The 16877-nt window shown below is 41.6% G+C and overlaps 1 protein-coding gene across 1 annotated transcript in view; it reads left to right on the top strand.

The window, feature by feature from the left end:
- The window catches only part of LOC145401646 (glutamate receptor ionotropic, kainate glr-3-like), a 513320-nt gene that overhangs the window by 483340 nt on the left and 13103 nt on the right, over window positions 1-16877 (top strand). Inside the window, exons 3-4 of the mRNA XM_080273838.1 lie at window positions 9601-9790; window positions 13831-14012. Coding sequence (XP_080129964.1) covers window positions 9601-9790; window positions 13831-14012 — 372 coding nt within the window. The remainder of the gene's footprint in view (window positions 1-9600; window positions 9791-13830; window positions 14013-16877) is intronic.

Genomic DNA, 16877 nt, shown 5'->3' with positions numbered 1-16877 from the left:
AACAGAAGACCCCAAAACCGAGTCTCTTCCACACAAGATATTCTCCGACCATAAAGATTCAAGTCAGGGCCTGGGTGAACCCCCCGAAAACGACAGAAATGCATAGCCAATGTCTTCTGTAAAGAAAAGCAAAGCCACGAGATTCAGCCAACTCAGAAATTCTATTAAGAGCCAGCTGCGACTTCCTCTTTATCAGAGACATTCTGAATGCAGTGAAGGAAATTGAGAGGTCATCTAAATATAGTATGCCTTGCACACAGTCAGGAAGTATACTGATTATGCTGTTGACGGCCACAGAAAAGAGAGTAACACTAAGGATTTTCCCCTGTGGTACCCCATCTTCAAGTGCACAAGCATTAGAAAGCACTCCTCTCACATGAACCCTTAAAAAAAGGTTAGCTAAAAACTGCTGAACAAAAATAGGCAAGAGCCCACCAAGACCAAACTCACGATGTGAAAGTAAAATCCATGACGCAAGGCAGTGTCGTATACCTTCTCTAGAACGAAGACAGTAACCTGGTGTTGGTCAGTGGAGAAAGCCTCAAAGACAGAAGATTCGAATGACAGTTGGGCATCATTGGCAGATCGCATTTTACGAAAATCATACTGGACTTGTGATAAGTAACTGGCCCTCTCCAATTACCACATAAGATGGTCATTTACCATCTTCTCCAACACTTTGCAAGCACAAGAAGTCAAGGAGATGGGACGATAATTTGTTGCCTGCAGATGATCCTTTCCAGGCTTAGGGAAGGGGATAACTACAGCCACATCCCAAGAAAACGGGAACTCGCCAGTATCCCAATTCTATTATATAGTGCCAGTAAAAAGGCAAGAGATTCATCACACCTATGACAGAAAGGCATATGGAATATCATCATAGCCAGGAGACGAATCATGACACTGTGACAAAGCCATCTGAAGCTCAGAAACAGAAAATGAGACATTGTAAGACTCTCCACCAGAAGATGTGAAGCTGAGGCTACAGGATTTCAAGTGCTGACATTGGCATGCTGAAAGTGAATCTGTGTCCTTCTTAGACGCACCAGCAAAATGTTTGACATATGCTTCAGCAGCAGCAAAGGGATCAGTCACACTCCCATATACATAACAGGAGGAGAAGGAACAGGATATTTGCTAGAAATCTTTCTGACCTGGTTCCATACTTGGGTGTGAGAAGTCCTTGAGTGAAGGGAGGAAACATACTCCCGCCAAGAAGAACGTCTGGCCTCCTTCAGCATGCAATATTCATGTGCATGTACCCTCCAAAAAGCCACCAAATATTGCGTGTCCCCACAATGGTGGCGAAGCCAAGAGAAGGCAACCCGCTTGGCCCTCACTGCAGAGGGGCATTCAGGGGTCTACCATGGAATTGGATGTTCAGGAAATCTACCTGAAGTCTTGGGAATAGATAAAAGAGCTGCTGGTTACATCAGTTATAGATGCCACCACCTCATTAGCACTACCAAAACAATTCACAGCGCAACCAGTGGCACATAACTCCTTGAAGAGTGGCCAGTTCACCATATCCAGGCACCAGCGAGGAAGATGATGTCGGGGCCCACACTCAGCAGAAGTTAAAACAATCGGGAAGTGGTCATTGCCATGCAAATCAGGCAACACACCCCACCTGAAATCCAAGAGAGCAGTAGGTGAACAGAGACAAATCAGTGGCCGTGAAAACACCAGTCTGACTATGAAAGTACATTATTTCACCTGAATTCAGCACCCCAAACTCCTCGTTCTCCACCAAAGAAGCCAGCATAGCACCTCTACGGTTGGTCATACTGGTACCCCACAGTGGATGGCGACCATTCAGATCACCCAATAAAAGAAAGGGGGTTGGAAGGTCACGAATCTGGCAAAAAAAATCTACCTTCTCAAAAGAGACACTTGAAGGGAGATAAAGACTACACATCGTGTATTGCCAGTGAAGGAAAATCTGAATGGCAATAGCCTGCCGTGGAGTTGAATGACTCAGACAAGTGAATGGGATGTCACAGTGAACTAGGAGAGCAATACCACCATGATGTCCCTGGCCAGGAAGAGGATCAGAATAAAATACATGGTAACTGGTGAGGCTGGAGGGAGCAGCATCCCCAACCATGGCCTCCTGGATGCATATGCATACTTGGGAAAAGCAGTCAAAAAGACAATGCAATTCCTTCCAACTAGCACAGAAACCACAATTCCATCAAATTATACAACTCATAACAGAGTGGCATTATTTCAGTTTACTTCCAGTACCAGAGTTCTGGAGACTGGGAACCTTGGTGGGTTTCTGAGTGCCTGGCCGAAGGTTAGGCTTAGTAACAAGTTTCCTAACCGTGGCTAATCCCTTGGACAAGGAACCTGAGATGCCCGATTGGAAGAAGGCAAATGGGAGGAAGAAGACGAAGGCCGGACATTTGTTTTCTTCTTCAATGGAGTAAGAGATGGCTTCGTAGGTGGACTGCAAGCTGACTTAGCCAAAACAGAGCAGGCAGTGCCATCCTGAGGAGAAGTATGATCACTAGCACACCCAGCAGTAGATCCTGAGAGGACAAGGTCTCATGCAGCTGTGGAGTCACATCAGCAATTCAGCCATCACTGTTAGCAGGGGGGGGGGCGGACCTTTAACCCACTGCGTCCTGTTGACGTATATATACGTCCACACGTTTTATCACTGTCAGTCCCATTGACGTATATAAACGCACATCAACTGCAAGTCCCTAATTTACACAATTTTCAATTGTTGTGCATGATTTTTGGTACATAAACATGGGACACCTTCCTCTACAAGATGCCAGGCAGAGACAATGCCTTACACTGCATAACCTCCCTCCTCTGCACTTCATTGTCTCATCAATTCACCTGTTACAAGTGACCTGGCCAGTAAAGACATGTCATGCCACGGTACGAAATTCAGGGCCACAATGATTCGCCAATTGATTATATTGTGGAGGACAAAGTTTATGTAGCATTAGAGGAAGAAACAGTGAGAAATCATGATCAGGTAATGTCGCCAAAAAAGGTCAGAAATGTTGATGTGTTTGGTGAGTGAAACAATGCTTATATTGCCTATATTACTGTGTGAAAACTAATATACTCTCGTACTACATTTAAATTCGTACCAAATAAATAAATAAATACCATTTATGAGTGGTGTGGAATAGTTACCCTCCCATAGAACTCGTTTTCTTTGAAGCCAGCCTGACAGAAAACACAGTAATGGAAGGGGTACTCCTACCTGGATCGAGTATTTAAACCTCAGGTAAGTGATTTCTCTATGAATTTTCATTGTTTCTCACCAAAAGCGGAGATTTGAGCCAACAATTTTTTTTTTCCAAAATTGGTCAGGATTGGGGAGAATCAGTGGTGGAAAATCGGTCGGGACGGTGCGGGTTAACGAAGCACCATCCTCAGCCTGCACTCGTCCAGACTCTTAATAATCCCGAGCAGAATGAGAAGTGGGCTCCATACCAGAAACTTTGGCGGTAGGATTTTAGTCTCTGAGCATTCTGCAGAATCACGACAATGTTTGGCATACACAGGATGTACATTGGGTTGTTGAGACATGTTAGTACAAGGGGAAGCATCGACATGGACCTCCGCCACAATTACAGAAGGGCAGGCTCCTCCTCCATTGAAATGGAGGCAGAAACAGGGGTGGAAGATGGTAGGGAAACAGAAGTCTCGCAAGAAGTAGGATTCCCAGGGATGGCAGCCTGCATTTCACAAAAGAGGGGCTCAGGAGATGGCACAGTTCGAGGAACCTTTGGAAACCTAGGACACTAACAGAAGCACCAGAACAGACAGAGGCATAAGTAACTCCTGGTTGGAAAAAACGAGTTTGGGCTTTCTTCCTTGCTTCAGGGAAAGAAATCTTCTCATGGGTCCGAAAAGATAAGGTTTCCATTTCAAAGCTATAGCGAAGACATTGTCAGGAAGATGCAGCATGGGCACCCCCACAATGGTAGCATTTAGTAGGCCCTTGACAGACATTTTCATGGGAGGAACTACCACAAGAAACACAGATACTAGGAAGACTTGCCCATGCCCGGTGACAAGAGTGGCTAACATGCCCATACCCCAGACAGTGGAAACATCTCTTCAGTTTCAGAACATAAAGCTTAATAGGAAAAGAGAACTAAGCAAGTTTCACAGAAGCGGGCAACATTAATCTGTCAGAGGTCAGGAAGAGCATTGGAGTTAAGGTCAGAACACCATCGGTTTTCTTCTGTACCCGGTGAACACTTACAATGCTAGAAGAGCGAAGTTCCTCCAAGAATCGGACCTCTGGATATCGGAGAAGGTCCCGAGAGTTAATGACCCCCTTACACTGGTTAAAGTTGGCATGAGGCATACAAGACATACTGTGACCAGATACGGAGGTCAGAGTCTGGAGACGGGAGCTCTCTGCTGGGGGGGACACCTCAATAAGATGGCTACTATCCCCTTCGATCGAAATTACCGGTTCACACCCACAGGCCAACAATGGCACGGTGCTATTTGAAAATGTCTACATCCAGTACTGAGCCGCCCACAGAGAGTTTCAGCACTAGATACCTAGCAAAGGTCTCCTGCACTATTCGTCTGTGCTGAACCCTGGAGCCAAACCAACCTTCTCCCATTCCCAGTTGAATGTTGGGTCAGAGGAAGATAGTCCCTTGGGGCCTGGAAAGGCTCCAGAGTGGCAATGAGGGGGGAAGATTCTGAAGAAATGCCAGGGACAGATGCGACAGCATCAACAGTATTTTTATGTAATGAAGGCATTAATATACTACATAAACTTCTTTCCCCCACCCCTCCAACCACCATGAAGCCCAACACGGGGAGGTCTTATGCCACGGACAACACTAGCGACCCCAGAGGTAGCAGGAGAGTATATGCGGGTATCCACCGGGGAACCAGGGCAAGGGTGAATCCAGGACGATAGCAGCCACGAGGTCCTCCACTGCCCATTTGATCCTAGCCAACTCATGACCAGCCAATTGACCAACCAGGCTGCCCATCTCACCAGAATAAGGGACCAAAGAGGTGTATTGCTAGCTGCAGGGTGCAGTGTGCAGCATCACTCAACCTCCAGGACTTTCGTGTCCCAGCATTATGGGACGCCATGCACGGCAAACACGTGGGGAGGCAACAGTCCCACCCTAAATGACAAATGGGCAGGCCTCCTCCACCAGTGATGAAGGGGGTGCTTGGTCTATGAGTGGAAAGTAATACATCTAAGGAATTGGAGGTTGAAGAGAGGACAGAATAATGACATGCATAAATGTACCATACCATCCATTGCACCATGAGATAAGTTGACAGTTTAGAAGGTATTCAGGGAACCAACTTAGCAAAAAGTATTTCTGTATTCATGACATCTTTGAGAATCAGGACAACATTTCGAAATGTGTTAGGTACTGTATCACCGTTTTTGTCAGGCAAGTTTGTGTGTTTGCTCTTACCTAATTGTTCTTACCTTATTGTATCCTAACAGGAATGAGTCAAGCTCGTACTGTCCCTTGTATTAAATCACTTTTATGATACTTATCCTTAAATTTATTGTTTTAACACTATTATATTCGGTATTGCACTCCATTACTCAATTTATCCTGTTTGGGAAACTGAATTATTTTACGTCTTTATCACCTCTCTTCTCATGTAGTTTTTTTGCTGTGTCTTCTTGCTGATGCTTCCCTATAGGTTACATACTCATTTATATACATATTTTCTCTTTCCCTGAGAAGCATTTATATAGCATGTCTCCTCTCTTCCTTCTCTCGTGTAGGTTTGGTAGACTCAATTTTTCTAGTCTTTCTTCGTACCTTAGATCCCTTAAGCTTGGTACCCACCTTGTAGCGGTCATTTGTACTTAATCTTATCAATATGTTTTTTGATATGAGGATTCCAGACTACCGATGCATACTCCAGGGTTGGTCTGATGAATGACGTTATCTTTCTCAGCAGTCTTCATTTACGTATGTGAATGCTATTCTCATATTTGCAAGCAGTGTGTACATGTTCCGTACCTTCTCACTGATGCGGTCAGCCGGAGATAGTCTGTTATTGATAATCACTCTAGGTCCTTCTCTCTTTCTAATATGCATAAAGTTGAACTTCCTAACTTATTGTGTGTGTGTGTGTGTGTGTGTGTGTGTGTGTGTGTGTGTGTGTGTGTGTGTGTGTGTGTGTGTGTGTGATTTCAAACATAAGTTACACTAGAAATTCTGACAAGTTCTGTTTTTCCTCATATTTCGTCCACGTGATGTCAGTAAAGACAGGCGTGTTTCATGGCATTGTACTGGACATGCTCGGGTAGAAATATGGCTTGTTTGTACAGTTTCTGGTTATTTATTAATTTGTCCTACATACTTAACCTCCATGCATACAGTGATGAGAATTAACTCACACGTGTACCTTCATACTCTGGTAAATGTTTACTAAATAACACAGCAGCTTCATCATACATAAGCTGCACCAGACAAACTTTAGCTCCACCAAGCATTAAAGGCGACAAACAAGTATTAGCTACATCAAACTCTAACTGCACCAAAAATTATCTGCTCAAAATGAATACATATCAGCTGCATCAAACACTACCTGCATCGAACAAACATTCGTTGCACCAAACAAACATCAGCTGCACCAGACATTATCTTCAGTAAACATTATAGCTGAGTTCGGATAAGCCAACCCTACTTCGTACTTTGGTTACGAAGCAAAAACAAGCAAATTCAGTGGATCCCATTATTTTCTTTCTTCTGTTATTCGTCCAAAAGAGTAGCTGGTTTGGGAACATGGATGACACTGAGTCTGGATAAAATCAATCTCTTGCCTAATTATCTAACGAGAAAATCCTATCGTTCTGAACCTGTCGCCTTTCTTAATCTCAAGGTCAACTGAATAGTCATGGACGATGTCAACTTCGACGAGCCACCTTTCCTTTATGCCTGGTCATGGTACAGGAAAGAGCAAATTCGCTGGATCCTATCAGGGTTACTGGTAATGTTCTGTCTTCGTCGACTTTGAAATCATTACAGAGTGCTTGAGACATGCCTTCCTCTCGATTAAAGTTTTAAGGATACGGCCATATGTCCTGAACCAGTCTCTTTCATTTTTGGGGCATATGGATCAACGTTATAAGTGACGATGAATTTGAAGCCATGAAGCAGGAGCAAACCACGTCAGTGTAGGCTCTCTTCTCTCATTACACAGGACTGCAAATTTGTGTCTCTCTAATCAAAGTGGCTTCCATTACCCTGGCCATTACTTAGAGCAACTTAGTTCACTAGATCATGTTGTGTCTCATCTCTCATATTCAGAGCTCTCTTTCCCTTTCACTTGGTTTAATCGCTCTTATTCTAATACTGTCCACAACAAGAAGAAGACCTACAAATGGTACGGGAACCAACTCATCACTGAATATTATCTCTTTTGTGTTTCTACCCGAAATCATGCGAAGTCTGCTTTTCGCTCCACTAATAATAATTTCGTTCGTACTAAATGCTCTGAACTCTCCAACTCGAATTCTTCCCGCTCCTTCTGGTACCTAGCAAAAAAAAACATTTGTAGCAACTTTACCTCTTCATCCTTCCCTCCTCTTTTCCACTCTTATAACAGTGTAGCTTTTTCTCCCAGTGATAAAGCAGATCTCTTTGCTAAGACTTTCTCCTCCAATTCCACCTTAGACGATTCTGGTGCTGTTTCTCCATCACTTCTACCCTCTGACTTTCTCATGGCTGATATTACAATTTCTTCCATTGATGTATTTTCTGCCATCACTGAACTCAATACTAACAAGGCATTTCGGCCTGATGGGGTCCCTCCTATTGTCCTCAAGAACTGTGCTTCTGTGCTTACACCATGCCTAGGTAAACTCTTTCGCCCTTGTCTTCCAATTTGTACCTTTCCCTCTTGCTGGAAGCTTGCTGTCATTCAGCCTGTCCCAAAGAAGAGTGACCATTCCCAGGCCTCTAACTATCGCCCAGTTACTTTAGTATCCTGTGTTTCAAAAGTTTTTGAGTCTTAAAAAAAAAAAAAAAATCTTTCCTATCAAAACCTTCTTTCTGATCGTCAGTATGGGTCCCGTAAAAGACGTTGCACTGGCGATCTTGTCACCTAGCTTGCAGACTCCTGGTCACCCTCCTTTCGGGTCGTTGGTGAAAGCTTTGTCATTGCACTTGACATCTCAAAGGCTTTCGATCGAGCCCTGGCATAATATCATAAATTTCCAAACTGCCCTCTTATGGTTTCTATCCTTCTGTCTGTGCCTTCATCTATAGCTTCCATTCTGGTAGCTGTACGTCTAACCCTATCCACTCATACGCTGATGACTCCACCGTTTACCTTTCCATTCGCTTCCCACAGCATCCATCTCAACAGTTACTTCAGCTAACAAGTGATGAGGATATGGCACACCTAATGTCTGGCTTGGCTCATACATCTGACTGGGATAAAAGTAATCTTGTTTTTTTTTTTTTTTTTTTTTTTTTTTGCATAAAAACTCAGTTCTTACATTTATCAACCTGAAAAAATCTTCCACTGGAATACCCTCTAATTTCAAGCAATATCCAGCTCAATCCTGCATCATCTTTAAACATACTTGGGGTCTCATTCTCTCGGGATTTATCTTGGAAGGAACATATCACCTCTTGTAAAATCTGCGTCCAAGAAATTAGGTGTCCTAAGCCGACTCCATGCCTTCTTTACCTCTACACAGTTGTTGACTTTATACACTGGTTTTATTTGCCCCTGTGCTGAGTAAAACTCTCACGTGGGCAGAGGCTTCCCACACACATCTCTTCTGAACAAGCTGGAGTCAAAAGCTTTTCATCTCATTAATTCTCCTCTTCTTCCTGGCTTCCTTCAATTTCTGTCTCTTCTTCGCACTGTTGCATCTTTATGTCTCTTCTTTCGGTACCTGAATGGTTACTGCTGCTATGAACTGTCTGCTTGCTTCCCTCCACCACTTCGACGGGTGTGCAGCATCCATCTGGCAACAAACTCTCATCCTTTTTCTGTCCAACTCTCTACTGGAAGAGTTTACCACTACTCCCAGTCCTTCATGATTGCAGCAAGTTAACTCTGGAACTGTCTACCTTTGTCTGTATTTCTTATTGCCACCTACAATCTCCAGTATTTAAAACGCAGTGTGTCCAGGCATCTCGAAATGAACGGATCTCGAATTTGGGATTTATCTTGTTTTTGTTTTTTCTTAGAGGGAACAGTTTGTGGGCTCCTGGCCTTGGATTGCTTCTTCCTTGCATAAAAAAAAAAAAAAAAAAAATCCCGGTTCAATCTTCTCTCCCATCAAGAAGGGCCCTTGACATAATGGGTAATGATGTAAGCCAATTTCTCATTGTGCCTGGCGTGTTACCAGCGAATTCGCCATAGTTTTTCCGCCTTAACATGGCCAAGATTTTCGTCATTTTTCGGATTACTTCACATAGCTCAGTTGTCAAAGACAACAATACGCTTTTCCATTGCACTACTTCGTGAAAAGCATCGTATTTCAGTATTAATCTGTTGTTACAAATCAGCACCCAAAACAAAGACAGCAATTTTAAGCAAAGTTAATGTAAAAAATAGTAGATCCCATGGTTCTCTACCTGTCTCGTCCATTCCCAGGGCCACTGGACTGGGATAATGGGTGATGTTGAGTTCGGGAGAGCCAACTTCTCCTTAGGCTTAGTCATGATGCAGGAGCGAGCCAATTCACTGGATCCTACTATGATGTACTTCATGGAAGCCCTCACCTTCATCACAGCCAAGAGTCCCCCGAGAGCACCCTGGCAGAACCTCATCACTCCTTTCCAGTGTGAGTTAAAACAGGATGTTCCAGCATAAAAAGTATGGTAGGTTGTGCCCTGCCTTATACTACCTCACCAGCTAATTCATCCTCTGCCCACCTCCATCCTTAGAACTCAGCAACAAGTCTCACAGTACTTTGGTGCTCTCCTTGTCAGTCACGTGAGTCAAAGTAAGCAGTTCAACCTCAACATGAGACCTAATCAGTATTTCCAAAGACAGTCAAACTAGGCCATTTCAACCCAGTGACGGCATGGGTCGGAGTATGTAATTCCTGTGTAAGTCATAGTAGCAATTTTCATTACATCAGTGTAAGATTTTCCAAATTAAGAAAATAAAGGAAATTCTAGTGTAATGCAGTGTCACATTTCCAACGAAAGTCAATGTAGGGAAATTTGATGTTAATGCATATAATTCCAGTGTAAGAAAGTATATGATATTTAAGATTATGTATGTAATTCCAATGCAAATCAGTGTAGGAATTGCTATCGTAAGTCAGTGTAGGACTCTGCAACGTTAAGCAGGTGTAGAAAACACCTAGTTGAGATCAATGATGGAACTCCCATCTTAAGTCAAGGTGGAAAATTCTTTCATACTTTCAGAGTGAGTCAGAGTGAGAAATTTTCATAATGATTTCAAAGTGAATCGAGGCAGGCGATCCCAAAGTGAGTCAGTTTATTCCAGCGTGAGTCAAGTTAGACAGCTGCAGCTTTGACAAAATAAACAATTCAAACACATTCAAAGCGTGAGTCAGTTGTCAAAGTACAGTATACTTTATCAACATGAAACAAAGTACACAAACGAAGCTCATAACAGTATTACCCTTCTTCGAGGTGTAGGAGCCTGAGGGTAGGCCACTGTTTTCTTGCCTTTAAAAAATTAGGGGTGGTTCACCAGCCTACTTCTAGTGGTGACAGTACATGACCGCAAAAGTCTCAGGCACTCGTTTTTTTTTTTTTTTTTTTTTTTTGTCACATACTCATATCCAGCCATCTTTGTCTTACTCGATCACCCCTGAGTACCATGAAAGACCATGACGAAGATTGGTGGATGTGATAAGTAGATGTCTGGAGAATAATGGTCTTGTGATTGTGTATACAAAACTCACAAAGATATTCCTCGTAGAGATAAGTTCAGCTCAACAAACATCTGTAGTGGTCATTAAATTACATATTATTTCCTGTAAAAACATAATATGTCCCAGAATCTCTTCCCGTGCCACATTATATTATTCCCTATACATTAGCTAATCTCAGATATTTCCTTTACTGTAGATTTAACTCTATGTACTGGAAGTGAAGTGGATGTTTAAATGTGTGTGGTCATGTATACAGGGGACAAAGAAATTTTCACATAAATTTATCAGTGTGTATTGGTTATTTTTTTTGTATCCCTGACCGCCTTGGAGAGAGCTCCAACATACTTCACCTCTTCATTACAACTAATCCTTCTGTTTACAGTATTAATCTTTCCTCTCCGTTGGGCTCCTCCGATCACAACCCCTTTACCTTAACCTGTCCTATCACTCTGGTACAGCCTGTGGACCTCCAAAGAAACGTCGATTGTGGCACTTTGGAACCGCGGATTGGGAGGCCCTCTGGCAGTACTGCTTTGATTTTCCCTGGAATGATTATTGCTTCCATGGCCGGGAGCCATCTGAGTGTGCCTTGCGCATTAGGGAAGTTATTCTCTCGCGCAAGGAAGCATACATTCTTTTCTCATGTCCTTTGACTAATGCAAGAAAGCCTTGGTTTAATCTAAGGCTTGGCTGCTGTCCACAGCAAGGACAGGGCCTATAAAAGGTACAGGAGCAAACCCACCCCTAAATCACATCATTTTTATGTTTCTGCCAACAATCGTGCTAAGTCTGTTCTTTACTCTGCTAAAAATAATTTCATCTGTACTAAATTCTCTCATCTCTCCAACTCGAATTCTTCCCACTCCTTCTGGCACCTTGTCAAAAACCTTTCGAACAACTTTACTTCATCATCCTTCCCTCCTCTTTTCTACTCTGATGGCTCTGTAGCTATTTCTTCTACACATAAAAAAGACTTCCTCCTCCAGTTTCACCTTAGACGATTCCAGTGCTGTTCTTCCATCACTTCCCCCCTGTGACTTCCTTATGGCTGACATTTAAATTTCTTCAGCTAATGTATTTTCTACCATCACTGGCCTCAGTACTAACAAGGCATATGGGCCTGATGGGATCACTCCTGTTGTCCTCAAGAACTGTGGTTCTGTGCTTACACCCTGTCTAGGTAAACTCTTTTCCTTTTGTCTATCAACTTGTACCTTTCCGTCTTGCTGGACGTTTGCTCTCATTCAGCCAGTCGCAAAGAAGGGTGACCATTCCCAACCCTCTAACTATCGTCCAATTGCTTTAACATCCTGTGTCTCAAAAGTTTTCAAGTCTATTATGTCTCTTCTTAACATAAAAATTTCTAAAGTATCTTTCCTATCATAACCATCTTTCTGATCGTCAGTATGGTTCCATCAGGGATGCTTCACTGGCAGTCTTCTCATCTACCTTTCAGACTCCTGGTCATCCTCGTTTCGGGACTTTGGCGAAAGTTTTGCCATTGCACTTGACATCTCAAAGGTTTTCATCGAGTCTGGCACAAGTATTTTAATTTCCAAACTCCCCACTTTCGGTTTTTATCTTTCTATCTGTGCCTTCATCTATAGCCTCCTTTTTGGTCGTTCTATAGCTGCTTATGTAGACGGCCATCGTTCTTTTCTTAGATCTATCAACAGTGGTGTTCCTCAGGGCTCTGTCCTATCACCAACTCGGTTCCTTTTTTTCATCAGTGACCTTCTAAGCTGTACATCTGACACTATCCATTCATATTCTGATGATTCCACCATTCACCTCTCCATTCAGTTCTTGCAACGCCCATCTCAGAAGTGACTTTGACAAACAAGGGATGAGGCTATGACACGACTAATGTCTGACTTGGCTCGTATCTCTGACTGAGATAAAAGTAATCTTGTTTTTACTGCATAAAAAAAAAAGTTCTTATACTTATCAACCTGACAAAATCTTCAACTGGAGTACCCACTAATGTTTAATAATATCCAGCTTAATCCTAGATCATCCTTAAACATACTTGGGGTTTATTCTCTCAGGACTTAACTTGGAAAGATCATATTAAATCTCTTATAAAATCTACTTCCAAGAGATTAGATGTGCTAAGCCGATTGTACATTCTTTACCCCTGCACAGTTGTTGACTTTATACATGAGCTTTATTCATCCCTGTGTAGATTATAACTCTCATATGCGGGGAAGCTCCCCACATACAGCTCTTCTCTATAGAGTGGAGTCAAAGGCCTTTCATCTCATCAATTCTCCTCTTCTTACTGCTCCCTTCAGCCTGTCTCTTTAACACACTTGCATCTTTATCTCGTTTCTATCACATCTTCAATGGTCACTGCTCCTCTGAACTGTCGCTTGCATCCCTCCACCCCTACAACAGGCGTTTAGCACCCGTCTAGCAGTAACTCTCCTCCCTTTTCTGTCCAAGTCTCTAATGCAAGAGTTATCCGTTACTCCCAGTACTTCATTTATGCAACAGGTCAACTCTGGAACTGTTTCCCTCTGTCTGTATTTCCTGCTTCCTATCATCTCCAATCTTTCAAATGCAGTAGGTCCAGGAGTCTTGAACAGATCTTGAATTTGACTCTCTTTTGCATTGTTTTTGTTTTTGTTTTCATGGAAGGAACGGTTTGTGTGCTCCTGGCCTTTGGTTTCTTCTTCCTTGCAAAAAACAATATTAACTTAATAAGTTTCCTTCACAATGAACGTATGAGAATGTGGGGTTTTGTCTGTCTGCAATGGGGTTCCGCTCTGTCAGTTTTCTACTGCAGTGATACCTCTGTAGTCTTCTTCAGTTACACAGTACACCCAATTAAACTTTCCTTGCAGTTAAGGTGAGGATTTATGTGGTGATTTTTGTGTAATGATATTTAGTTTTAAGTTTCGTTGCCGTACTGTACCGTTATTTTTTTTTTCAGTTATGTACACCAGATTCTCTTCACACTTCCTTTTCAGTGAAGGTGTGGGTGTGTGTGGTGGTATCTGTGTGTGGTGGGGTTCTGAACTACCATGTCTTCTACCATATACAAGCCACCATCTCCACTTCCCGTCTCCTGGAATCCCACGCCTTCATGCGCATCCTGGCTTCCTTCCTCAGCCAGTCCCTCTATGGCTACCTCTGGCATGCTGCTGGCAGGGTGAGGATGAGTCTCACGACCTTTTCATTATCGAATGCTTTTATTTTGCACTTACCATTATTCAAGATATAGTCACACACACACACACACACACACACACACACACACACAAGGAGGCACCAAGGAGAGTGGACGCGGGCTGACAGCGCTCCATACCGAGCCAGCACGGCCAGTGGCATTACCTAAATTAGTATCTTTATATGAGTCAAGCTCTGTACCAGGGCAGACTAAATGGTTTTCTATTATTTAAAAAAAAAATTAAGAAGTTTAAACAAGACTTGTTCAAACAGAAAAGAGAACCAAGTTACGAAATAATGCGCTCAATCAGCTGATTGTTTGTTTAGACTACAACTGCCCCAGGGAATGTAAGTACTCTGTGCTTTTAGTATTGCAAAATGGCCACATACTTTAGTAAAGCAAATTTACAAAAGAAAAGGGATAAAGGTAGAAAGCAGGATGATGATTTCTACCAAGAACTGGTTGAAATGGAGACTCACAATAAACTGAAGGAGCGTGTACACAGACTGGAGATGGCTTTCCAGAATGAGATTGATGAAATATAAGAAGCAGATGCACTTGCAAAAGGAAGAAATAGAAAAATTAGGAAGGGAAGTCAACAAGAAAGACACAACCATAGATGAACTAACAGTGGAAGTGAGTACACTTAGGAGAAAAATGAGTGAAATGGCAAGTACAGTACTCAACCACGAGAGTATTATGGAAGAGTTCAAAAATGATACAGGATAATTAGGCAAGTAAGCAGTCTGATAGACCAAATCAGTGATATCGAGAAGATAACACAGGTGAATGAAGCTGTGCAAAGCTACAAAAATGATGTGGAAACCACATATGCTGAAATGGTGAAAGTAAAGAAAGACTTAGAAACAAGGGTGGAAGAAAAAAGCATTAAAAAGGAAGTGAAAAGAATAATCCAAAACAATACAAAGTTAGTCAGAGATTCAGCAGATATCAACAAATCTATAGTAATCACTGGTATGGAAGAGGAAGTAAAAACCAAGATCTCAAGAGACAAAAAGGAGCTGGCAAATGTAATGAGCTTATTGAAAGAAGTATCAGAGGAAATCTGTAGTAAAGACACAGAGGAACACAAAAGGTTAGGGAACTACGAGAAAAGCAAGTTAAGACCTCTAAAGGTAACCTTCCAGAGTGTAAACACCGTGGAGTAGATACTAAAAAATGCAAGGAATCTTATGGAAAAAGAGGAGTTCAAAAATGAATGGATAGAAAGATGCCTAACACAAGAGGAACTGGAATTACTGAAAGAGAAGAGGGAGGAAGCAAAAACAAAAAATGAGGGAAGATCAGAAGAGGAGAATATATATATTTTTTTTTTACAAAATAATAGGATTGCAGGTAGGAAAGTGGTACATAAAGAGGAGGGAATAAAAAGGAGAAAGATAGTAGAACCATGTCATTACAAGTATATAAACAAGATGATTAAGTTGATGTACTCAAATGTCGATGGAATGGTAACTAAATTATTAGAGATGAATGATTATGTCAGAGAAAATGAACCACATATAATATGCCTAACTGAAACAAAATTAACACCAAGTATATCAAATGACATACTACTAAACTTAGAGGAATATAATATATGGAGAAGAAATAGGAACTTAAAAAAAAGGAGGAGGAATTATAATATTAACTACGAATAATCTAAAAGTCAAAGAAATAGAATTAGATATACCCTCACAAGTAGAACTGATTGCAGTGGAGATCAATACGTCTGAAGGGAAAGTAATTGTAGCCAAATTGTACATGCCACCCAGATCAAACACATGGGAAAGAGACGATTATGAGGACCTGGCAGAGAGTACAATTCAGAGTTTAAGAGCATTACTACATAAAATGGAAGTGAAATCGGAAAGAATTATACTAACTGGAGATTCTAATACAAATATAAATTGAAATACTCTAGATATAATAAGCCAAGAAAGCTGTTGGGATCAAAAGCTCCTGGATCTCGTGCAAGAGTTTTTCCTAACGCAACATGGGAGGGAAACCACCAGAAAAAGAGGACTCGATGTACTCTCAATGCTAGATCTCATATTTACTAGGCAAGAAAACGATATTGACAATTTAATATATCACCCTCCATTCGGCAAAAGCGACCATGCAGTACAAAATTGCAATTTCAGGATTGCCTATGAGATAGATAACAGCAATGAAAGTTACAAAAAGAGCCTAAACTATAAAAAGGGAAAGTATCCTGACCTAAAGAAGTACATCTTAGAAATTGCTTGGGAAAAGGAGCTTAGAGGACAAGATTTAAATATATGAAAAATTCTGTGAACTTTATGAAATAGGAGTCCAGAAGTACATCCCACAGCACAAAGAAGCAGAAAAGAAAATAAAGAAATGGTTCAATACAGAATGTAAAAAATCAAAAGAAAAAATAGATTTGTTGTGGAATACATACAGAAGACACAATAGTGAAAGGGCATATAATAATTACAAACAGGCAAGAAACGATTATACAAGAATAAGAGGGGGAGGCCCAAAAACAATTTGAGGAGGATATCATAAATAAAACTAGTGATCAACCAGTGCTTTTTTACAGCTACATTATAAGCAAAACCAAAGTAAAAGATAAAATGCAATCCATTACGGACGATGGAATCATGTATACACAAGAGAAGGATATTTGTGAAGCACTAAACAAGAATTTCCAATCAGTTTTTACAGAGGAAAATTTTTTTTCGAGGGATTATATGGAACATGCATGCCCACACATACTACCAGATATACAAACATCAGAAAAAGAAATACAGGAGGAAATAAGAAAATTAGACAAAGGAAAAGCAAATGGTTCTGATGAAATTTCATGTTGGTTGGTACGAG

The sequence above is a fragment of the Coenobita brevimanus genome, chromosome 56 (assembly GCF_032717465.1).
Source record: "Coenobita brevimanus isolate Jiangsu-jjx chromosome 56, ASM3271746v2, whole genome shotgun sequence".
In the NCBI taxonomy this organism is placed as follows: Eukaryota; Metazoa; Arthropoda; class Malacostraca; order Decapoda; family Coenobitidae; genus Coenobita; species Coenobita brevimanus.
The sequence above is the reverse complement of the archived record's forward strand: the minus strand, read 5'-3'. Positions and strand labels throughout refer to the sequence as shown.